Below are 25085 nucleotides of genomic sequence, written 5' to 3' on the forward strand. Positions count from 1 at the left end.
GTGAGATTTCTTTATCTCGCAGGGGGTCGACCTGGCTTGTGTGACGGAGACCTGGGTGCGCGAAGGGGCAACAGTTACCTTACGAGAGATGGCGCCCCTGGGTTTTTCTGTCCTTCACCAGTCCCGGACTGTGGGCCAGGGGGGAGGGGTGGCATTATTAATCCGGGAAGATTGTCCTTTCAGGGCTCTACCATCGCCATCGATCCCTGGCATTGAATGTGTTGGCTTAGTGTGGGGCTCCGAGGAGAGCTTGGCTGTCTGGCTGGTGTACCGGCCACCTAGCACACCAGCAGCCCCCCTGTCAGGTCTATTGGAGGCGGTGGCCGGCTGGGCCTTGGAGTTCCCTAACCTATTGGTACTGGGGGACTTCAACATCCATGCTGATGCCACTCCCTCCTCACAGGCTCTGGACCTGGTGTCTTCCATGGCGACACTAGGGCTCTCCCAGTTTTTTTTTCGGGCGCCACACATCAAGCAGGCTACACGCTGGATTTGATCTTTGGCGTAGGTATAGATGTGATCATGTCTCCTTCGATGAAGGTGCCATGGTCTGATCACTACGCTCTGAAAGCCAGGATTGACTTTCCACCCCCCACCCCCCCGCTTAGGTGGCGAGCCGATTTGGGCTCGCCCGCAGAGGCTGATGGACCCTGATAGATTCCGCCAAACCTTGCGGGACCTTGCTCCCCCTGGCGACTCATTGACTGAGCTTGTTGAGGGCTGGAATATCCAGTTCCTGGCAGCCATCGATGAGATCGCACCGAAGCACCCTCTGCGACCCTGCAGAAACCGGGCTCCCTGGTTTACCGAGGAGCTCCGGAAAATGAAGCGGGACCTCAGACGGCTAGAGCGAGTATGGCGGGGTGCCCGTGACGGAGCCTCAAGAACATCTTACAGGGCTTTTATGAAAACCTATGAGATGGCGGTGAAGGCTGCTAAGAAGTCCTACTTCTTGGCCTCCATTGCCTCCGCTAGCTCTCGCCCGGCACAATTATTTAGTATAATTAGGTCTTTAACGTCCCTTGAAGGACAGCCAAATTTAAATAACAATTTGACACACAGCTGTGAGGCATTTGCGAGCTTTTTTGTGGAGAAGGTCTTGTTGCTCCGCCATGACCTCCCTGCCAATTTGGATACAATAAAGGAACTGGAGGCCCCTCGACTATCCTCGGGCCCAGTATTGGACCACTTTGACCGGATATCCCCAGCCGATGTGGACAGACTCCTCCGAGCTGGAAAGCCCACCACCTGTCCTCTCGACCCGTGCCTATCTTGGCTGATTAGAGCGTGTCCAGCCGAGGTGCGGGCCCCCCTGGGAATAGATATCATCAATTTGTCCCTTGGCACGGGGACATTCCCAGGGGGACTGAAGGAGGCAGTGGTGCGCCCGCTCTTAAAGAAAACATCATTAGATCCTTTAGATTTATCCAATTACCGCCCGGTTTCGAATCTTCCGTTCCTGGGTAAGGTGATTGAGAGAGCGGTTGCTGAACAGCTTGGTGGGTTTCTGGATGAAACATCGGCTCTGGATCCATTCCAGTCCGGCTTCCGCACTGGTCATGGGACCGAGATGGCTCTGGTTGCCCTAACACAGATGATCTTCGTAGACAGCTGGATCGAGGCGGGTCGGGGCTGCTGATTCTTCTAGATCTGTCAGCAGCTTTCGACATGGTCGATCACGAACTTCTGGACCACTGCCTTGCCGACGTGGGGATCCAAGGCACAGTCCTTCAATGGCTGCGCTCGTTTCTCTCTGGTCGGGGACAGAGGATGGCGCTTGGGGTGGAATTGTCATCGCGCCACTCCTTGGTGTGTGGAGTAGCTCAGGGTGCGATACTCTCCCCGATGCTTTTCAACATCTTTATGCGCCCCCTCTCCCAGCTTGTCCGGAGCTTTGGGCTGGGTTGCCATCAGTATGCCGATGACACCCAACTCTATCTGTTGATGGATGGCCATCCTGACTTGGCCCCAGACACACTGACCAGATGTTTGGAAGCTGTGGCTGGATGGTTATGTGGGAGCCGGTTGAAGCTAAATCCTTCGAAGACAGAGGTCCTGTGGCTGGGACGGGACGATATGGGATTGGGGGGGGGCAACTCCCATCTCTTGCAGGGGCGCAATTAGTGCCAGCACCGTCCATTAAGAGTTTGGGTGTAATCTTCGACACCTCCCTTTCCATGGAGGCGCAGATTGCAGCTATAACAAAGGCGGCATTTTTCCATCTCCGCCAAGCTAAGCAATTGGCTCCTTACCTCTCTCGCCCTGACCTAGCCATTGTGATCCATGTGACGGTCACCTCCAGACTGGATTATTGTAACTCGCTCTACGTGGGGCTGCCCTTGAGACTGACCCAGAAACTCCAGCGGGTGCAGAATGCTGCAGCGAGACTCCTTACGGGGTCTTCGCTGCGAGATCACATTCACCCGGTGCTATACCAGCTGCACTGGCTCCCGGTGGAGTACAGGATCAGATTTAAGGTGCTGGTTTTAACCTTTAAAGCCCTATACAGCCTAGGACCCTCGTACCTACGGGACCGCCTCTCCTGGTATGCCCCACAGAGAAACTTACGGTCTTCAAATAAAAACATCTTGAAGGTCCCAGGCCACAGAGAAGTTAGGCTGGCCTCAACTAGAGCCAGGGCTTTTTCGGCTGTGGCTCCGACCTGGTGGAACACTCTGTCACAAGAGACTAGGGCCCTGCGGGACTTGACATCTTTCCACAGGGCCTGCAAGACAGAGCTGTTCTGCCAGGCCTTTGGCTAGGGCACAGCCTGACTCCCTCCCTCGGCAATCTTTGCGGAGCTCTGGCCCAATGGTGGCCAGTGGCTTGAATTTAATTAATTTTATAATGAATGATTTTAGAGTGTTGTTTGTGCTGTACTTTTGTACTGTTTTATTGTTGTTAGCCGCCCTGAGCCCGGCTTCGGCTGGGGAGGGCGGGATATAAATAAAATTTATTATTATTATTTATTTTTGTTATTGAGTTTCGCTGATTTGTGTTTGTCCTGTCCCCACTTATATTTATATTTATATTTATAAGAATATAGAATTGAAACTTCATTGTCAATTGTAGCCAGTAGTTTTGACGTGGAAAACCAGATCAGCATGTGGAACTGGGGCTTTCCAATTGTTCGCTATAGGAAAGTGAAAGAGATGCAGTGTATGACTGAGTGGAATTTTGCCTTTCCATAGCTAGCAGTGGAAACCCCATGTGCTCATAGATCTAGCAGGCTGTTCTTGGTCCACAATAAATCTATTGAATGATTGTATATATTTATACTTGCTAATTTCAGTATTTGGCTGTGAATGCCTACTGATTTACATTTTTCTTTCTTTACTTCAGAGGCCAACAAAAAACTGCATGAACACCTAGGGCCTGGTGAAGAACGGCTTGCCCTTTACATTCTCAGAACTCAGGGCTTGGTGCCTGAGCATGTAGAGACAAGAACTTTGTTCAGTACCTTCCAGCCAAACATCTCACAAGTACTATACATTTATATTTTATTTATTACTGCATTTATATCCCACTTTTCTTTCAAGGAGCTCATCTCTACATCAGTTACATCCACCAAGTCCCCTGGTGACTGGCTTGGCATCACATACCTGATGTAGATACAGTGTTTTTTTTCTGGGAGGACGCAGGAGGACGCCTACCCCTAAACACTTTATGAATCTAAGTTTGGCCTCATTGAGGGGCAGTATTTCAATAGGAGTAGGAAAATGACAGTACCCCTAAACATTTTTTTAGAAGAAAAAAAGTGCACTGGGTATCCACTGGGATCTCTAGCTGTATCAACCCCCCCCCCTCAAAAAAATACCACACACAATTAGAGCTGGATGAGGATTTTTCATCTTTATCATATTTTGTCATTTGGGGGCAGGGTTTCATTTTCCAAATGAAATTTCTGACATCTTCACCTTGAAACAACAGGAAACCCAGCAATGCCATGTCATAAATTACTTTTGAAAGGTCTCATGTGTTTCAACCGTGTGTTGCCATGTGACATGGTAGGCAGGTGTAAGAGTGGAGAATCAAGCCCAAGGTCTAACTGTGCATATGCAATAAGCTGCATGGTTCTTTGGATTCAGGCCATGATATCAAATTGGAATATTGATAATGTCATATAACAGGGTTTTTTTAAAAAAAAAGACCTGACACGATCGCCTTACTTGATACAGGGGAAGCTTCAGATGTGGGTGGATGTTTTCCCCAAAAGCATGGGTCCACCCGGCCCTCCTTTCAACATTACTCCTCGCAAGGCTAAGAAGTAAGTAAATAAGGATGACGGTAGGTGGCATGCTTTTTTGGAACTTCCATGTTGACTCTTTAACTGCAGTGATGATTATGAGCACAGTGTTTGCATTTACTTCATATTCTGTTCCAGTCCTTTCCCCTGCTAGAATACAAACGTGTTCTTTATACTCCACAACAGGGATATCCAACCAAGTGCCTTCCAAATGTTGTGGACTACAAGTTTAACCATTCCTTTTTAAAAAATATTTTTTATTAGTAATTTCAACATAACATATTATCAAAAAGCATATCATCCTTAAATCCCCCCTATTTTTCCCTCCCCCCTCACCAAAACATAACCCACCCTCCCCTTCTCCCCCCCCCCCCGACTTCCCTCAGCTCTTCTCTCTGGTTTACCAACATATGTTATTTTCTGCATGTTACAAAACTGTACAGATCCTTAATTTATCTATCTAAATATTATCAGTAAAAAGTTTGTGAATGTTTATTCAAAACCTGCCAAGGAGTCCAGTTCATTTTGTTGTTTCTTTAAATACTGACACACAAATTACATGACGAGGATAACTGTGACTTTAAAGATGAATGGGAACCCTTTACAAGTTTAACCATTCCTGACCATTGGCCATGCTGGCTTGTGATGATGGGAACTGTAGCCCAAAACATCAGGAACGAACCATATTGGCTCCCTCTGATCTGCTGGATATAAACCTAAGAGCAAATCCTGTATTCCAGGTATGAACTGCGGGTAATTGTGTGGAACACAAAGGATGTCATCCTGGATGAAAAAAGCATCACAGGGGAAGAGATGAGTGATATCTATGTGAAAGGGTAAGAGACCCATATCCCAGATCTTGTTAATGATGAACACAACTGTAAGATCAATTTAAAGGTCTGGTACTCATTAAGAGTACCACTGCATTGAGCTTTGACTGCAGAAGTTTCCAGGTTCAATCCCCAGCAGCTCAAGGAGGGAAAAACCCGTGTCTGGAAGCATGAAGAGCCACTTCCTGTCAGAGAAGACAGAGCTGGGCTAGATGGACTTGGTACAAGGCAGCTGCCTGTGATGTCATTACTGGAAGAAGGAATTAATGAAAGGCTGGAACGTTGTCCTCAGGCACGAAAATGTCTTGAGCTGGCCCTGTCAAATGACTTCTTTGTTATCTTGGGTGTAGGAAGTTTAATGGGGACATTGGGACCGATTACTGGCAATATATCTAACTGGCAGAACTGGCCACATTACACTGAGATTAGTGGAGCTATTTGGGATGAAATCAGACAAGAGAGTGCCAGGGTCTCTGTTTCAGTTCTGGTGTTTTGCAACGTAAACATTACAGCTCCGAAGCTGCAGTGAAGTGTTGCTGCATTGTGCAAAGCCATCAGTCCTATTCACTATACACAGCTAAATGTCATTGTTTCTGACTTTCAGATGGATGCCTGGCCATGAAGAAAATAAGCAGAAAACAGATGTGCATTACAGGTCCCTAGACGGGGAAGGGAACTTCAACTGGAGATTTATTTTTCCTTTTGAGTATTTCCCAGCTGAGCAGCTCTGTACAGTTTCAAAAAAGGTGATTCTTCCCTGATTATGTTAGTAATAAAAATTAAGCTTGGCCATTCACAGCCAAAGGCCTTGCACCAGGACACTGAGTTGTGTGTAGATTTTTCCTGAATCTTTTAGAAAAATAAAAAACGACACAGCAAACTGCAACCTCCACAGCCACATGTTTTGGTAGATCTGTTTGGAATGGAAGGAAAGTTCTGTCCCCTCCTTTGTTTTTTTCTGCTCAGATTTGCTGTTCCTCTGCACAGATGCTTTTCCATCCATAGAGGAAAAGAGACAAGTAGAAAAGTAGCAGAGTATAAGAACATGATTTTGGGAAGGAAATGACCAGAGTAGAAAGGGTTAAAAAGCCCTTCCCACTTACTGTTCTTCCACTGAAACTTCCAGCCTCCCACATCTGCTTTTCATATAAAGAAAAATCAGCCTTAATATTGGAAGAACTATTACAGGTGTCTGTAATGTCATATCTAGAGTAGCCCATAGGTAGGTCAGATTGTGGCCTTTACCAAATTCACACATTCAAGCAAGTATTCGTCACTCCTTGCCACCTGAATATTTTAAAATGCAAATACTTTGTTATGAACCTTGCTTTGCATATCCCTGAGATACAGTTTTCTTTCCACTATGTCTGATAATGAGTTCTAAGATACAAAAAATAAACTCCACACCTTTTTGGCTCCAGAACTACAAACCTGCATAATATTAAAGTGTTTCATAGTGTGAAAATTTCAGGTAAGATTCTTTTTTTAAAAAAAGCAATATATTGACAGTTCAGATGCAAGGAAACCAATTACTGGTCTGCTGTGAGTGCAGCAGCAAAAGTTTTCACCAGCTTAGGCAAGCAGAGGACCTTCTAATGAATTGCAGACCAAATCTCTATCTCATTCCACCTCTACTGGCCAACTTTGACAGGTGGGTGGAGCCATGCACTGTCAGTCATGATGATGTCAGGTGTCTGACTCATCAAAATTGGCCTGCAGAGGTGTGGGGGGGAGAGAGATATTAAGCAGCAAATTAGCCCTGAGTAGGATTTAACTCTTCGCTCATTAGCTGAAGTTGAGCGTGCTGCTGTGGCTGCATAGTGCTGTTCCTTGTAGGAAACAGTGAGTCTGGCCAATGCAGAATTTAACTCTGTCCATCATCTGAGATCACCTGCCCAAACATGAGCTGATTGAAAGGTAGATGTGGTTTGGGGAATTGGGTCCCCCGGTGGGCCAAAAGGTTGCCCAACCCAGTTTTAGGCACACACTTTTTTCCTGTAGTCACAACTCCCTGTTTGTGGAAATGCTGCTGACAGAGAGATGGAATTAGGGGCAGTGGGAGGGAGGTTGGGTCACTGCAGCATGCATGAAAATTACTATTTCTTTTTACTGGTTTTGTTCTCCTTAGGAACACTTTTGGAGCCTTGACAATACAGAATTCAGAATTCCACCCAAGCTGCTTATTCAAATATGGGACAATGATAAGTTTTCCTTGGATGACTATCTCGGTATGCCCTTTGAAGTATAATATGGGTTGATTGGGTGGGGAGTTTTGCAAAGGGAGAGATTTTTGTCAAGTTTTCATTTGGAGAGAAACGAAGTGTGTGACCAGATTTCCCACCCACCCACCCTTCTGTCTTTTCCTATAGGTTTTGTTGAACTTGATTTACACAATGCAATTGTGCCAGCAAAGTCTCCAGAAAAGTGCTCTTTGGACATGATTCCAGAATACAAGCCAACTAACACTCTCAAGACCCCTAAGATTGCTTCACTCTTTGAACAGAAATCCATGAGAGGATGGTGGCCATGCTATGCAGAAAAAGATGGCTCCCGTGTTTTGGCTGTATGTCCCCGTTAATATGCATAAATAGTTACATCATTAGTTGCCAGGGTTTCATTTTGCCTCTAAATCTCTTATAACTCCCTCCCCCTCCAGCACTTCTCCACCTTCCTTAAATATCATGAGCAAAATATCATAATAGCATAACTCAGCCTTCCTCAAACTGGTGACCTGCAGATGTTGTGTCCATCATCAGAGCTGGGGCTAATGGGAACGATTGTCAAAAACATATGGAGGGCACCAAGGTGGAAGAGGCTGGAATAACTTATCACTAACCTGCCCCAGATGTGCACAACAAGATCCAGTGATTACAGCCAGGACCAATTGACATGAATAGCTTATCTCTCATTGATTTTAATGCATTAATAATATTTTCTGCTTCAAGAGCTGTGATCTATATCTCCATGCATGCCCCCCCCCATTTTATATGGCTTTGAAAATATATTATAATTAATGTTTTGTGGCATATAAACCCAAGGATTCTATGCACACAAATTTCCAGTTTTGTTTCTTAAAACTTAATGGGAAGCATTAAGAACCTAGCCCACCCTGTGTAATTCCTCTTCTTCATTTGTAATGCCTGACACTGGAGGTCTGTTTTACTTGATGGTATTTTCATTTATTTGAAGGGTAAAGTTGAGATGACTCTGGAAGTCCTTGGTGAAAAAGACATTGATGAACGGCCAGCTGGTAAAGGCAGAGATGAACCTAATATGAACCCCAAATTAGAGCAACCAAAGTAAGATACTTTACTATATTTGAATTCAATATTCTTTAACCTTGAGTATCCAGATGTTGTTGGACTACGATGCCCAGCATCCCTGACTGGCTATGCTGGCTGTGGATGATGGAAGTTGTGGGAATGGGAGATGAATGAATGCTATGCCAAATCTAGACTTCTGTGCCATACATCTGAAGCACCCTTATACCACTTTAAAAGTCATGGCTTCCCCCAAGAATCCTGGGAGCTACAGTTTGTTAATGGTGTTGAAAGTTAGGAGACCTCTCACAGAACTACAATTTCCAGCACCCTTAACAAACTACAATTCATGGGGGAAGCCACGACTGTTAAAAGTGATATAAGAGTGCTTTAAATGTATTGTGTGGGTGTGACCTTAGTCAGGCTTAATGTAAACCCATTGAAATAAATGATTTTATTCTAAGCATGACCAAGTCAGGATCCAACACAGTGTTCTCAAGAAATAACAGACTGTAACATGAATTAAACAAATCAACTATTTAAAAACATTTAGCATCAACTATATACTGGATGTTTTATAGAACCTATCCATGATATATAGGCCCTCTCTGCAGCACATAATCAAAATTCTGAACTATCTGGTCTTTAGTTTTATAAATGCGAGACATTATATGCTAGGCTTTACTAAGTTACCAGATAATTTAACTTTTATACCTAAGCAGCAAATATCATGTGCCTGTTTTCATTTAAACCCCACTTGACTGATTTGCCAGTAAGGAGTCATGTAAAAGCCCAAGGCAACATGTAGGTAATAGTAATGTGATTTCATTAATAAAAAATTGTCAATGAAACTTGGCATTCAGATTTCATATTGGGATTCCGCTCCCTAGTTCTTGAATTGTTTGAACCTTCTCAGAGCAGAGTAGGCAATGGAAGTCATGGAGGAACCATTACAACTGGGTGACATCAGAGCACAGCTGGTAGTGGCATCAAGAGAGGCAAAGGCCAGTCAAACACTGCAAGAAAATGAAAAGGATGAGGGACAGAAAACTGTTGGCTATTTGCAGTATGGTAGCGCTGCAGAGAGCTTGCTGGGGAGACCATGCATTAAAAAGAAAGGGACTCAAAAATAACTTAAGCAAGGTTTTAATTACAAAAAACAAAAACTCCTTATACACTAAATACATTAACAACAAACCAGACCCAACCACCAACCCAACCCCCAGGGTAATGGTAGAGCTAGGTGCTGCTCCTTATATACTCCATGCAAATGCTGACACACCTTAATCAATGCAACTCAGCAGCACCTGCTATGTTTCACAGCTGTAAAGCTGGGTCTCGTTATCTTGCTCTGGCCCTTGCTCTGGCCCCTTAAAGACATACACATTAGGTGGAACAATGATGAACCTTTACATTTAAAGTAACCATTCAACATTTCCCCTGCGGTTCATCATTGTGGAACAAAAACATAAAGCATACTTTGTACATGTCTTTCATGTGTAACCTTTGGAAGTGCTTTTGTAAAAATGTCCGCAATTTGATTGTCACCTGGAACATATTCAAATACAATCATTTCATCAGCAATTAGTTTCTTTACAAACTGCAGACGTAATCTTAAGACTCTAGTGCGCTGCGTATTGGTTTCTGAACATAGGATGGCGAGTCCACTCTGGGAATCAAGGTAAACTTTTACTGGTAGTGTTACTTGCATTTGTAGGTCTGCAAATACTTGCAGATACCATTCTACATCACGAGTGGCCTGAACGCATGCACATAATTCACTCTCGGTTGTGGAGAGACAAACAATGGTTTGTGTCTGGGACTTCCATTCAAATGGACAACCGTTATAACAAAACACCATACCAGACACACCCCTGCAATTATTTTGTTCCACTGCATGAGATGCATCGCAGAAAATTTCAAAACCTTTGTCAATACTTGATGTAAACTGCAACCTATAATGTTTGGTATGTTTAAGGTACATTACCACTCTCTTGAGAGCAGAGAAACATTGTGTAGTGGGCTTTTCCACAAATTTTGCCAGAAAGTGAAAAGCATAAGTTATATCTGGTCTTGAGATTCTTTGAATGAAATTTAGCTTGCCTATAGCAGAACGATACAAAGTTTTGTTAGGAAATAGCTTATCTTCACCTGTAAAGGTGAAACCACACACCATAGGCGTTTCCTTCCCATTTGCATTTTCTAAACGTAGCATTTCAACAAGGTCATCAATTTTTGCAGTTTGATGAACCAGAAAAGATCCATTTTTGCCTTTCTCAATTTGCATGGATAAGTAATTTTTAGCTATGCCTAATTCCACCACATCAAATTTCCTCTGTAACTGTGAAACTACCTCTTCATATTCCTGTTTAGTTTTTGTAGAAATTAACACGTCATCTACATACACACATATCTTTGTTACAGAGTTTGCCCTTTCCTTTATAAACACGCAATTGTCTGCCTTTCCTTGTGAAAAACCAATATCCAGCAATTCTTTTGCTAAAGTTTGGTGCCAATTCCTTCCACTTTGGTGCAGACCATAAAGGGATTTATTTAATTTGCATACCAAACCTTCAGCAGCGTCTATGCCTTCAGGGACACGCATAAAAATTTGTTCTTTTAAATCTGCAAACAAATATGCAGTTTTTATATCTAGGTGATAAACAGAATGTCCACGTTGTGATGCATCTTTTAACAAGAGCTTAACTGTTTCATATTTTACACTTGGTGAATAACACAAATCATAATCTTCGCCTGGAATTTGTTGAAAACCCCTAGCAACTAATCTTGCCTTGTACCTTACAACTTCATTTTTGTCATTCATTTTAACTCTATAAACCCATTTTGAATCAATAAGTCTCATATCTGGGGTTTGTGGTACAAGAGACCAAGTGTTATGCTCTTTTAAAGAAGCTATCTCAGAGTTCATAGCTTTATACCAATTTGCAGCTTGGTGCTTAGGTAAATTCTGAACATCATTGTAGCTTTTTGGCTCAAAAACCGCCTTATTGGCATACACAGTATTAAAATGTTCATCTGCAAATCGTTGTGGCTCCTGCCTCTTTCTATCTGAACGTCTTAGTCCAGAAGGAGAGTCAGACTCCTCAGACTTAATAGGACTAAGGGAACCACTAGTTTCAGGTTGTAAATCATCATTGTCAGACTGAAGAGGTGCCTGTAGGCTAAGCTCACGGTCAGAAAACTCAAGAGAATCTAACCTCCCCTCGGGTGCCTGTGACTTTAAATCAAACAAATTATCAGATTCAACAGGCTTTTCGTCTTTTTCCATTAATTCAGAAGCACCATTTCCTCCTGCTGCTGCCTCTTCCTCCTCTTCCTCAGTATTATCTATACCATTAGTATCTTGGAAGACAGCAACTCCATTCCAATTTACAGTTTGTATCATGCTTCTGGTAATATGAAATTTGCCAGTTGCTGGTATGTAAATTCTGTACGCCCCCTGCTGGTAGCCCATTAATTTTCCCTGAACACTACGCTCACCCAATTTTTGCTTAGCGGGATAATGCATAATTACATCTGAACCCCAAATGCGTAGGTATTTCAGATTAGGGCGTTTTTTAAACAGCTTCTCATCGGGGGTGACATCTAAATCAGAATGATAACTGCGATTTCTAACATAACAAAATGCATTAAGCGCTTCAGCCCAAAAGTCTTTGGGCAGATTAGCATCGTGCAGATAAGTTTTGACCCCTGCTTGCAGATCACGCTGCACAACTTCAACAAGCCCATTTTGCCAGGGACTTCGGGGGCAAGATAACTCATGAGTAGTCCCCTGCGCTTCCAGGAATTTCTCAAAATCCTCAGAAACAAATTCTCCGCCCCGGTCAGAAAACAGGTTCTTAATAGGTTTGTTAAAGTGTGTTTATACCCAGTTGCAAAAAACTTTATATTTCTCAAATGCTTGGGACTTCTCAGCTATTGCGTAAGTCCAACAATATCTACTATACTGGTCTATGAGAGAGCCAGTACTTAGAACCTCCTAATGATGGCGGGAGTGGCCCAACTAAGTCACAATGTACACGCTCAAATGGCTCAGTTACTTTCCTATCTGAGCACCTACCCTTGCGTGCAACCTTAATCTTATTCTTGCAACAAGATAGACATTGCATAAAGAATTTACATGGTTTTAAGTTGAGGCCATTAACAATATTCTTTGTCTTAATTACATCAGCAAAATTCAAGTGTCCCAGAATTCTGTGCGCCTCATGGACACACCCAGAATGTGGCCTTACATTCCTCAACCCCTGGCTTGACTGTGCTGCTCTGCAATTTATAGGCGATTGGGAGTAGGTGCGAAAATACAGTCTATATAAACCATCAGAGTCCCGGGCATACAATAGATGTTTGTTCCCCTCAAAAAACTCACACATTGAATTTAAGAAACGCACACTTATGCCTTGACGAGCAAAACACCTTACTGATAATAAATTGTCCACTGATGGGCAGTAAATGCAGTTCGCTATTGTAATATTTAAAGAGTCAAGTTTAACAGTACCTCTGCCAAGTGACTGCAAGACTTGTGAATTGGCTAAATGTACATTACCAATTTCCTCTTCGAAAGAAATAAACAAGCTTCGATTGTTGCAAACGTGGTGAGAAGCTCCTGAGTCCACAATAAAAGAATTCCACTTGGCACCTTTAATTCTTTTATGATCTGCAGTCCGAGCATGAAAAGCTCGCGGCTCATTTCTGTCTTTACGGTGCGATGTTGGCTGCTGAGATGACAACCGTGACTGACGAGCAGAAACAGGCTTAGGAGTACTTTGCTTTCTTTTGGATCTGCAGTCCTTTGCAAAATGTCCTTGCTTATTGCAGAACCAACAACGCTTTGCAGCTTTAAATGCAGTCGCATCACCAAAAGGTTGCATATGGCGTTCCTCATTACTTCTGGAAATAGGAGTGCTTATGGCACAAGCCTCCCTTCTATCCAACTCGCCCATTAATCTTGCCGTCACCCCTTCCACAGTTAATTGTGCTGGTGGGACGGCAGATATCTGGCTAGCTATTCCATCAAAGTCCTCATTAAGGGAACAAAGAATGATAAAAACATACTGAATATCAGGTATGTCCATGTCCCTTTGAATTAATTCGCCACGTATTGCCTCCAGACGTCTCAAGTGTGCTGCCAAATCACCACCAGGCTGCAACTTCGTCTGGTACAGCTGCTTGAAAAACGTCAATGCAGACGCTGACTCCTTTCTAACATGCACTGCTGCAAGACTGTCCCACATTTCTTTGGCAGTTTTCTTATTCCTTATATAGACTACTTGCTGGTCGCTGACTGCCAAATTAATTATCGCCCTGGCTTTTGCATCTCCTTTCGACCAAGCATTAGTTACAGGGTCAGGAGGGTCTTCAGTTACATAGGTCCATACTTCCCTAGAGGTCAAAAGCGCCTCCACCCGAAAAGACCATAAACTATAGTTCTCATCTGTTAGCTGTGGGAAGACCAGAGCCTTCTCAGCTTCAGGAACCCGGTCAACCATTCTGGAAATCTTCCAGACCCACAAAAACTACACTAACAGGAGAAGGAGTTTTCAAACCTTTCTCAGAGTCCAAAAATATGCAGTCATCCACTCAGCAGCTGGGCCCATAACCAAAGATGTTGGCTATTTGCAGTATGGTAGCGCTGCAGAGAGCTTGCTGGGGAGACCATGCATTAAAAAGAAAGGGACTCAAAAATAACTTAAGCAAGGTTTTAATTACAAAAAACAAAAACTCCTTATACACTAAATACATTAACAACAAACCAGACCCAACCACCAACCCAACCCCCAGGGTAATGGTAGAGCTAGGTGCTGCTCCTTATATACTCCATGCAAATGCTGACACACCTTAATCAATGCAACTCAGCAGCACCTGCTATGTTTCACAGCTGTAAAGCTGGGTCTCGTTATCTTGCTCTGGCCCTTGCTCTGGCCCCTTAAAGACATACACATTAGGTGGAACAATGATGAACCTTTACATTTAAAGTAACCATTCAACAAAAACTACTGTGTAAGATTTAGAAGCAAGGTTGGCCCAACTACAGGGCTGGCAAAATTCCAAAGGCACCATGCAGCTAGGAAAATTCTGGATGGGAGAAACCCAGTTTCCTTACCCGAACTCAATATTTGGAATAGCAGGCTCAGCTCCATAGAAGTGAATAGATTGAAGACTCTCACCTGAAGACTCCTATCCTGCATACAAGAAGATAAAGGCAGTAGAAATGTGAATTTACAGCAAATTGGCTCAAACTGGTCTTATTTTAAAACATCTGCCTTTTGTCTTTGTATGAGATGCTCTAAGCATGATCAACTATAATGGGGTAGCCAAGGTGATACCCTCCAGATATTGCTGGACTACAATTCCCAAGATCCCTGACTATTGCTGGCAGGGGTTGATGGGAACTGTAGTCCAAGTTGTTCAGAGGCTACCAGGTTGGCAATCGTTGTCTTACACAAAATCGAGAACACAGCTCATTAGCAATAAATATGCTAGTTACTTGGTATCCTAGTTCCTTGCTAAGGTAACCAACTTTTTTTTGTTGTTCCAAAATATAGCCGACCAGATACATCTTTCCTTTGGTTCACAAATCCATGCAAGACAATGAAGTTCATTGTGTGGCGCAGATTTAAGTGGGTCTTCATTGGCATCATCCTCCTCCTGATTGTGCTCTTGTTTGTAGCAATTCTATTGTACTCACTGCCGGTAAGCATTTAAAAATGTGTAATAGTATTTTTTGCTTGTGACATTGCGTCTGTTATAGGTTTAAATTCAGGATACAAGCCTGATGCTCCTGTCCAGGGAGCAGTGCATGAATTACTATCATTGGAAAGGGGAGGAAATAAATTGCCTGTCATTTCCCTTAAGGGTATTTTATATCTTTGGAGGGTTTATCTCTGAAGATAACTTGGAACAAGATGTAATGCAGATGTAGCAGCTAGCTCCTTTGTTGACCGAGGCCACTAGCTGAGTTACTCCAGTTCTCAAAGCTCTGCCAATATATTTCCCAGCCAAATCCAAATTTTACAGATGATGCATCTGGGGATGATGATCCTTAGCATCCCAGCATTAGAATGGTACATTTTCCTGGGAAACAAGGGCAGATATGATTGGTGGCGCCCCAGTTTTGGAATTCCCTCCCCCTTGAAATCTAGTTGGTGCCTAAACTGCTGATATTTAGATGCCAGGCCGTCCTGTCCAGATCTTTGACAATAGCTTCACTGCCATTTGAAATGGGTTCAATTGCTATTTAGATTGTATTGTTGTGATTTTTTAAATTGATAATGTGGTTTTATGGATTTTATTGTTACCTGCCCAGAGATCTGTGGGTGTGGGACAGGATATAAAGAGCCTAAATTACGGTAAATTAAAAGTATGTGGGACGCAGGTGGCGCTGTGGGTTAAAGCCTCAGCGCCTAGGGCTTGCCGATCGAAAGGTCGGCGGTTCGAATCCCTGCAGCGGGGTGCGCTCCCGCTGCTCGGTCCCAGCGCCTGCCAACCTAGCAGTTCGAAAGCACCTCCGGGTGCAAGTAGATAAATAGGGACCGCTTACCAGCGGGAAGGTAAACGGCGTTTCCGTGTGCGGCTCTGGCTCTGGCTCTGGCTCTGGCCAGAGCAGCGATGTCACGCTGGCCACGTGACCCGGAAGTGTCTCCGGACAGCGCTGGCCCCTGGCCTCTTAAGTGAGATGGGCGCACAACCCCAGAGTCTGTCAAGACTGGCCCGTACGGGCAGGGGTACCTTTACCTTTACCTTTTAAAAGTATGTTGAACTGAGTTTTAGCGAATCACTCTTCAACTAAAATAAGTGTGTGTTTAAATTCAGAATGCACTTTGATCACTTTTCCTTCTCTTTTTTTTGTAGAACTACCTGTCAATGAAGATTGTGAATCCATTTTCATCTGGTTAAGGAATACTCTTTTCTATAAAATGTTACATTCCAGTAAGGTTTTGAAACCTCCACCTTTGGACCCAACATAACCACCTGATAATCCTATACATATCTACTCAAAAACAAGCCCCCCTGAATTCAGTGGGACTTACTCCCTGGATAGGATCGCTGCATAAATCAAGCTGCTTGTGTTTTTAACCAGGAAGAGGGTCATTTCTAAGAATTGAACTGTTATGTATGATGTATTGGGTGGTGCCAACTGTAAAATACTATGCTACAGTTCAGCGTTTTGACTACAACAGTTCATTTTCTCGTTATGTTATCATCTGTTTTAAAAATTACTTTCCAAAAACATTATTCCAGAAAGCTTTCTCTTTCTCTCTCCTTTTTAAAGATGCACTCTACTTAAAGTATTTTTTTATCATGAGCACTTTGAAATCCTGCCTCTTGATTTATGGAAAAAGCAGGCACTACTTACATTTTTAGAAATGAAAAAAACAAAACAGTGCAATAATAATTGTTCACCAGCTGTGTGAACCTCATGTTTTTAAAAGGTCATATTTACAGCAACAAGTTTCCATTCGCTGTGGTTCAACTTTTTGAGCAAAATGATGAAATAAAGCAACATAAACTCATGATTTATCATTGTGATTATTATAGTTACTTCTAATTTCAATTATGTGTTCACAACAGCAAAAATCAGATGTCAAGACGGTGGTAGTATCATAATTACAATACTGTGCAGTTGGATACCCATAATCCCACTGAAATCAATGAATGGGGTGAGTGAGGATTAACTATATAGGACATGGGTCGGCAAACTAAGACCCGGGGGCTGGATCCGGCCCAATTGCCTTCTGGATCTGGCCCGTGGTCAGTCCGGGAATTGCCGCATGGATCGGTGTGGGGATTCTGATTGTTCAGGCCGCGCCATTCCCCCCCCCCAAACACATCTTGGTGGCGCCTCCTCCCTTTCTCTTCCTGGCTTCTCCCCACCCTGCCTAGAGGAGGAAGGTGGCTGGGCTTTGTTGAGCCACGGTTGGCTAAGTGCCATTTTAAGCAGCCCCTCTCCGGAGCCAGCCCTTTCGCGTTGCTCATCATCCCTCCGCTGCCACCGCCAGCCCTTGCCACTCACAAGGCACAGGTAAGCAGCCACTGGGGCTCATCCAGTGCTGTGGAGAAGGGAGGGGAGATATCCCCCCCGAAAAAATATAGTCCGGTCCCCCACAAGGTCTGAGGGACAGTGGACTGGCCCCCTGCGAAAAAAGTTTGCTGACCCCTGATATAGGATTGACTGCTACAGCAAGCCAGGGGGTTGAGGGTACACTATCCAATCACCTTGGCTTCCCATTATATTTGTACCTGGGAATGTGGTTTGTTGCTCCCTAAGGAACCACAACCGCTAGCCAGTTACCGTATCTTTTTGTGTATAACACACACACACACACCCCGTGTATAAGACACTCCTTTTGGGGGGACTCCAAATTAAGAAAATGGAGGGATACACTATCCGTGCATAAGACAACCTCCAAATTTTAACATAACTTTTTAAGATAAAATCCTAGTCTTATGCGCAGAAAAGTACAGTAAGTGTATATAGCATTGCTGCCTTAAACATCCTGCAAGTCCATCCTGCCCTCTCTGTAACTTACATGTGTGAATGAGCCATCACAGACAGAACTTTCATGCCCACCAATATCTAGCACAATCTTTTAAAACAGAGCAAATCCACACAAGCAGCTGAGAGGAATCAAATCTTGTATAACCAAGATGGTGTATATGTGCACATGTGAACCAGCCCCCCTCTTTTGACATTGCCCAATTCATCCTCAGATGTCACTAACGAAATAAAGAAAAGGCTTTAGTTACAATACAATAGGCACCCCTATTGTAGGGCACCCTAAACTGTAGTTTTAACATATGTTTATACTTATATGTGAAGTGTGGTTATGAGCAAACATTTAGGATTCTGCAATTTTGCTTTATTTCCTGTTGGAGCCCAGCTTGCCCTGTCACTACCAATAAGAATATGGCAGCTATAGATGTTACGAGGTTCTCTCTGCCATTGGTATGAGTCATGACAGGGCAGACCTTGCGTCTGTGTAAAAAGATGTGTAGATTTCAGTCGGTTTGCACCTTTTTGTGGGTAAATGATAATCAGCTAAATTTTTCTGAGGTAAGCTGGTGGGTATAATTTCAGGAAATCATTTCCATAATGCGGAGTGTTATGTGCCAGCGTGGAACAGTTGTGCTGTCAAGATATAATAGCCTTTTATTTGGGACTGGAAAGAACCGACTTGAGAGGCATGACCTAAACGTGACAGCTCAGAGCTGGAACTAATCACAATCCACATGGATTGTCACTTCAGTATTGAAATTGTAATACTCTGGCAGCAACCAGCAACTTGTGTCAATGCAAGTTTGATCACTCCTGATTTAAGGCCTTTCAGTCAGTGACACAAATTTAACAGGGGATGGAAAACACAGAAGAGTTGCTTTTCATCCAAAGGCTAAAATACTATTAAAGAGAGATTTGGTCAGCGCCATTCTGGGGGAAACAATAATGAAAACAGAACCTGAGCAATCCTTCACACTTGGAGTGTGAAGGTGACAAGAAGTTATTTTTTTTTGAACTGGCAATGCATCAGCCACTCACAGCCCTAAAACCATTGAGCAGATCTTTTCAATATGTAACAACTGCTCATCAAAGCCTACAGCAAAAATGCCTACGACTTGCTCAAACACTTTTAAAAGCACCGTGCTTTGTAAGAATACCCTGCCTTAAGGGAGCTATCCCTACGTAGCTTTTCCTGTTGCCTCAGTCATGAAAATGTGTTGCAGGAGAAAGGCTATTTCGCTAAAACAGCTATAGCGTCATAAACTTATGATAACCAAAAGCTGGAACTTAAGGTGTTAGAGTCTGTGTTTTATGGTTAGCGTGATGTCTGCAGTTGGCAAGCAGTGGAACGCTGGGTGACTGAAGGAACCTGAGGTCTAGGAATATCAACTGGTAAGTGAAAAAGAGGAAGAAGACAGTTGCTGGCCACTGACAGGGAACTGAAGAAACGGAAGAAGGAGAGAAGGCAGAGAGATCCATACCATACATTTAAAGATTATGGCTTCCCCCAAATAGTTTGTTAAGGGGACTTAGAACTGTGGCTTTGTGATGATTCTTCGGGGGAAGCCATGACTGTTATGATGATATAAAGGTAAAGGGACCCCTGACCATTAGGTCCAGTCGTGACCGACTCTGGGGTTGTGGCGCTCATCTCGCTTTATTGGCCGAGGGAGCCAGCGTACAGCTTTCGGGTCATGTGGCCAGCATGACTAAGCTGCTTCTGGTGAACCAGAGCAGCACACAGAAATGCCGTTTACCTTCCCGCCTGAGCGGTACCTATTTATCTACTTGCACTTTGACGTGCTTTCGAACTGCTAGGTTGGCAGGAGCAGGGACCGAGCAACGGGAGCTCACCCTGTCATGGGGATTTGAACCATCGACCTTCTGATCGGCAAGTCCTAGGCTCTGTGGTTTAACCCACAGCGCCACCCACGTCCCATGATATACATGTGCTTTAAATGTACAGTGCAGATGAAGAAAGGGAGGAGGGGGAGGGGAAGAACAGTAAGCAAAGAAGAAGCTAGTAGAGTGAAAATAAAATTTATTCTCTGCTGAGATTGGCATTTTAACGTATTTAACAGATGTTGTGGGTACTGAAAGAGCATTTCATAAAATTTTGTGAACCCACTCCTGTAAGCAGTTGCCAAGGATATAATTCCTTTAGGACAGGAGAAAGGAATCTTTTTTCAGTACTAGGGCTGCATTCCCTCTTGGGAATCTTTTGCAGGAACCACATGTTGGAAATGGGGTCAGAGGCAAAAATGGGTGGGGGAGCAATTGGTGTGATTCTTACTTTGTCAGATTCAGAGATTTCTATACCTGCACCCACTTCCATTCAGGCAAGCAAGAAGCACATTTCAGCCATGCAAAAGGCCTTGAGGAGGGTGCAGTGCAGGGCTAAGGAGGGATGCAACATAGGGAGAGTGGCCGGTGGCCTGGGGAGGTAATGTAGTCTAAGGAGAGTCCCAAGGAAAAAATAGACCTGGAGGACTGCAGTCAATATCTGGATTCAAGGTTCTCCGGCAGCGCTGGCAAGCATATGACTTCTTAGTTTATAAACAACCTCATTTTCTTAGAAACCATTTTGAAATGCTTCAAAATCACTAATTCCCAGAGAACCATTGTTATAGACCACCCCAGCCCATACCCAACAGTTAACTCAATCAAGCTAAAGCGCTTTACTGTTGGAGCCAAAGCAGACCTCCCATGTTTGGGATTTTGTGCACCTTTGCTTGTTTAAGTTAAAAAACAAACACTGCAATTAAAAATAACTGATAGGGATATATCCTTTTTCTCTGTACAATCCCCCCCCCCCATTTAACTGATCCCTCCCTGCACCCTGGCAACTGGTATTCCTATGTTTTCTTCCGTGGTGCAAATAGCTTGATGGCCTTAAATTAGGAAAAGTGGTTGGGTGAAAGCTTCTCCCCCAACACTATGGCTTCAATCCATACTGAGACATACCACAACTGCTGTTCATTTCAAAAAAACAGGGACTTTCTGCATTGCAAGGTATTATGACTAGCGACACCTCTCAGGTACACCACTTGCTTCCTGCTTCTTCAGACTGGAGGTGCCGGCAACTGAACCTTTGACCTAATGTAACAAAACATGCATGACCCATCCTCAATTCTTTTGTTCTGCTGTTTTTGTTGTGCTCTGTTCTTCCTTCCACCATTTCTCTTTCAACTATACCAGCCTTTGGTGGGAAGAGTTCATTTATGTTGAATAGAAGTCTAGACAAACAACGTACAGTGGTGCCTCGCAAGATGAAATTAATTCGTTCCGCGAGTTGCTTCGTCTTGCGATTTTTTCGTCTTGCGGAGCGCGGATTCCCCGGGTATTAACGGCTTTAAGAAAAAGGAAGCAAAGCCGCAAGACGTTTTCGTCTTGCAAAGCAAGCCCATAGGGAAATTCGTCTTGCGAAGACCTCGAAAAACGGAAAACCCTTTCGTCTAGCGAGTTTTTCGTCTTGCGAGGCATTCGTCTTGCAGGGCACCACTGTACTGTGATTATTTCCTCTCTCTTTACCAGCTCAATGTATACAGCACAATTTTTAAAAATCTAATACCCATCCACCTGCCTCTGCCCTTCCTAAATGCATTACACACAAAGCTCTGCAGGGGTGGTAAAACTTGTTTTCCAGATGTTGTTGGATTACAACTTGCATCATCCTTGTCCAGACATGCTGGCTTGGTCTAATGGGAGCTGCTGGTGTCCCACAACATCTGGAAGGCCGCAGGTTTCACCATCCTGACTCTACTGACATCTGCTTGTATTTCTTCTGCCAGTCACAAGATGTCAGTATACACACCAAAATTCCAGTCAAATGACTTTGATATACTGTATGCATAAACAGACTCCAGTGCCCATGCAGAGGGATGTGTAATTTATGTAATGTTGTAACTGGCTGATGTAACATTCCGAGAACTAGTACGGTTCACGGTGCAATTTTCCTGCATGCACATTACAATAATGAAAGCTGAAAAGTGCTTTGAAATATTCCTTGTTTTAAATGTACCAATATTTGGCAGCTTGGGGGGTATCTAATTATAGTCCTACTTGGAGCAGACTCATTGAAATTAATGGGCATGACTAACCTAGGCCCATTAAATTCAATGGGCTGCTCTGAATAGAAATTAATGGTGACAAAATACAATGGTTCTATCCAGAGCAATTGGGCTCATTTTTCTTCAACTGAAAATAGATATCCTTCTTAGGATACATTAATAAAAAGCTAACTGAATGCTTTGGTTTTGGCAATCAAAGAATCATTTGAATGATGAAAAGCAAAAGCAAGATTCTTTGAATCACTGAAGTTAAAAGGACAGCCCTGCCAATACATAAATAACAAGGCAACTGCCATTGCCTCTAGGTCAGGGGTCGGCAACCTAAGGCCCATGGGCCACAAGTGGCCCACAGGGGTTGTTTAACCAGCCCACGAGCTGCCCCCGAACTGAGCCACCAGCTCGGCGAGTCCCCGTGTGCTGTGCTAAACCGGCAAAGCGCAGCATGGGGACTCGCTTCCGCAGCAGCAGAAATCGCATCTGTGCAGACGCCGACAATTGCTTCTGTGCAGACGCAGATGCCAGAAATCGTGGGTGTGCATGCTGACGCGCACACGCGATCCGGCCCCTGGACGGATCTCCGCTGGAGTGAACCGGCCCAGGCGAGGTAAACCTTGCCGCCCCCTGCTCTAAGTGGTAGTATTCAGCTGCTCTAAAACTGCAGACTAATTCCTAGAAGGATCACCTGGAAAGAGGTGGCCTATTCTGTGACTCACGGCATCCTTTGGAATGTTTTTAGTACTCTTTAGGCATTTGGAACCTGAGGGGGTCCAAACTGGCACTTCTGACAGAACTAACTCTCTCTCTCTCTCTCTCTCTCTCTCTCTCGCTCTCTCTCTGTGTGTGTGTGCGTGTGTGTGTGTACCTCAAAGAAACAAATACAAAATCAACCACTTCCTTCTGAGTCACTCAGAATCAGAAACCTGGGACACACTCCCAAGGGCTGAAGAATGAGGTTCCCGCAAGAGGGTAGTGCTAGGCCAATGCAGCGTTTTAACTCCTTGCACCCTAATTGCTGACATCCTCTGCAATCATGCAAATTGCTTTTGAAACACTTCTCAGTGTTAAAAACAAAGTTTGCCCCACAGAGTGGGGTAGCCACTGTTCAAGTAAACAAGGCCTAAACTTCCTTGAACTCCTGGAAGTAGAAGCAGTATTACCGTAGTTGTTGTAGTAGTAGTAGCAAAATTTGTATACCGCCCTTCGTCTGAAGATCACAAGGCCTTATCTGATAGCATTTAGCTTTGACAACAAACCTTTTGAGCGACATGCACATGTGCAGATGTGTGAAATTAGAAATCTGATGGACTGTAATCCATGAAAGCTTGTATCTTAATGAATGCATCAATACTTTACAAAGCCACAAGGCTCTTTCTTTGTTTTGCTGCAACCAGCAAACACAGTTATTGCTCTGGAAATGGTTAAAAATAATAACCTTCCACTTGGTAAACAGTCTTCTGTGAAACCATGGTAAATAACTAAATACTTTTCAATGCATTTGAAAGGCAGACAGTCTGACTTCCCAACAGGTACCATTCAAATTAAAGTCCATAACAATAGGAATAAAATAGACTTGAAAACATCTCATTTCCAAGTGTAAAAGCCTGAACTGCAGGCAATGTTTTTATGTAAATTTGACCTCACCTTCTAGTCCTCTTCAACATGAAATCCTACCTTTCCCTCTACTGTACAACTTAAAAATGAACCAACATTAAAAAGGTGAGGGAATTCTTCAAGCAGTAAAAAACGAGAAGGAAGGGCAACAGAAACAATTTTTCCCCCTTCTGTTTTGTGACTTTGTTATCTTTATATTGAGGATTTGTTGCATTTTATTGTATCTTTTGTTGTATCAATATGCTATCATTATTTGGAAGCCTTTGTACTGAAAAGTGACGTACAACTAAACAACAGCAATCAGCTGTTGGACCCAGAAGACTGGTTTGGGCATTTGCTTGAATACATGAATGCTCAAATGGTGCATGGTCTGTGGTGAGATTCCATTCACATTTTATTGAATATGAGCACTTCATGCAATCAGGTACGGGCAGTAGCTGTGGGTGGGTGGGGGGCACAACCCACGGAGGATCTCTGCCCCAGCCACTCAACACAGGAATTGTCCTCCAGTGTGGCTCTCTCTCTTATCACATACACAGGCCAACAAGTCAATGACCAACACACACAACATATAAATCAATATGGCTAACTTAACCTAGCAGTGCTTCCCCCCCCCCCCACACACACAATCAAAACACACTGCAACTAATCAGCTGCAACTAACCTTTGTTTTGGGTCCTCTGATTATCTTGCTCCACCAACAAAAATAAGACACCTAGCCGCATGACACTGACAAAAAGCTCAACTCATATACCCCACTCAGAACAAAGGTTTACTGTCTCCCTTACCTCCCCTCCTTCCCTTTCTCTCTCTCTTTTTCTATTTTCTCCTCCGTTTCTCCCCACATCTCTTTCCCCCTCAACCCCATATTGCCTACAACAACAAAAACATATCAAACTAGCTGCAGTTAACCTGTATGAAACATTCTACAATTTGAAAACAGAGACATTGAATGTACTTGTGGAAAATCTTTTAATAAAAACATATTCATACACACACAGGGATTGTCAGGGACTGAGTCTCTGAGTTAATAGGTGGGGCTTTCATGCACACTCCCTGCCCACACGCCTGCAAATACAAAGCTTGTATGCTCAGTCAAACAACGGGCCACAAATGTCCATTAAGAAAGGAGTTGGCTCTAATGGTTAAGCACAAATAATTTACATTGTAAACCCTAGGGGGAGGAAAAAAGAATATGTGTGGCCATATTTGCATAGTCTGTCATATTTGCACTGGGCCAATCACCTCCTGGCAAATAGAAGGGGAAGAAATGGAGGCAGTGAGAGATTTTACTTTCTTGGGCTCCATGATCACTGCAGATGATGACAGCAGTCACGAAATTAAAAGACGCCTGCTCCTTGGGAGAAAGGCGATGGCAAACCTAGACAACATCTTAAAAAGCAGAGACATCACCTTGCCAACAAAGGTCCATATAGTTAAAGCCATGGTTTTCCCAGTAGTGATTTATGGAAGTGAGAGCTGGACCATAAAGAAGGCTGATCGCCGAAGAATTGATGCTTTTGAATTATGGTGCTGGAGGAGACTCTTGAGAGT

General features: G+C 43.6%; 1 protein-coding gene across 3 annotated transcripts in view; it reads left to right on the plus strand.

The window, feature by feature from the left end:
* MYOF (myoferlin) overlaps positions 1–16870 on the plus strand; it is a 99471-nt gene extending 82601 nt beyond the window's left edge. For all 3 annotated transcript variants that reach the window (XM_079976530.1, XM_079976531.1, XM_079976532.1), the window contains 9 exons: positions 3343–3482; positions 4179–4267; positions 4987–5082; positions 5681–5822; positions 7205–7304; positions 7446–7639; positions 8266–8375; positions 14900–15047; positions 16206–16870. In XM_079976530.1, coding sequence (XP_079832656.1) covers positions 3343–3482; positions 4179–4267; positions 4987–5082; positions 5681–5822; positions 7205–7304; positions 7446–7639; positions 8266–8375; positions 14900–15047; positions 16206–16250 — 1064 coding nt within the window. In that variant the 3' untranslated portion in view covers positions 16251–16870. The remainder of the gene's footprint in view (positions 1–3342; positions 3483–4178; positions 4268–4986; positions 5083–5680; positions 5823–7204; positions 7305–7445; positions 7640–8265; positions 8376–14899; positions 15048–16205) is intronic.
* Positions 16871–25085: the final 8215 nt, after the last annotated feature.

Source organism: Podarcis cretensis, assembly GCF_951804945.1.
Source record: "Podarcis cretensis genome assembly, chromosome: 5".
Lineage (NCBI taxonomy): Eukaryota > Metazoa > Chordata > Lepidosauria > Squamata > Lacertidae > Podarcis > Podarcis cretensis.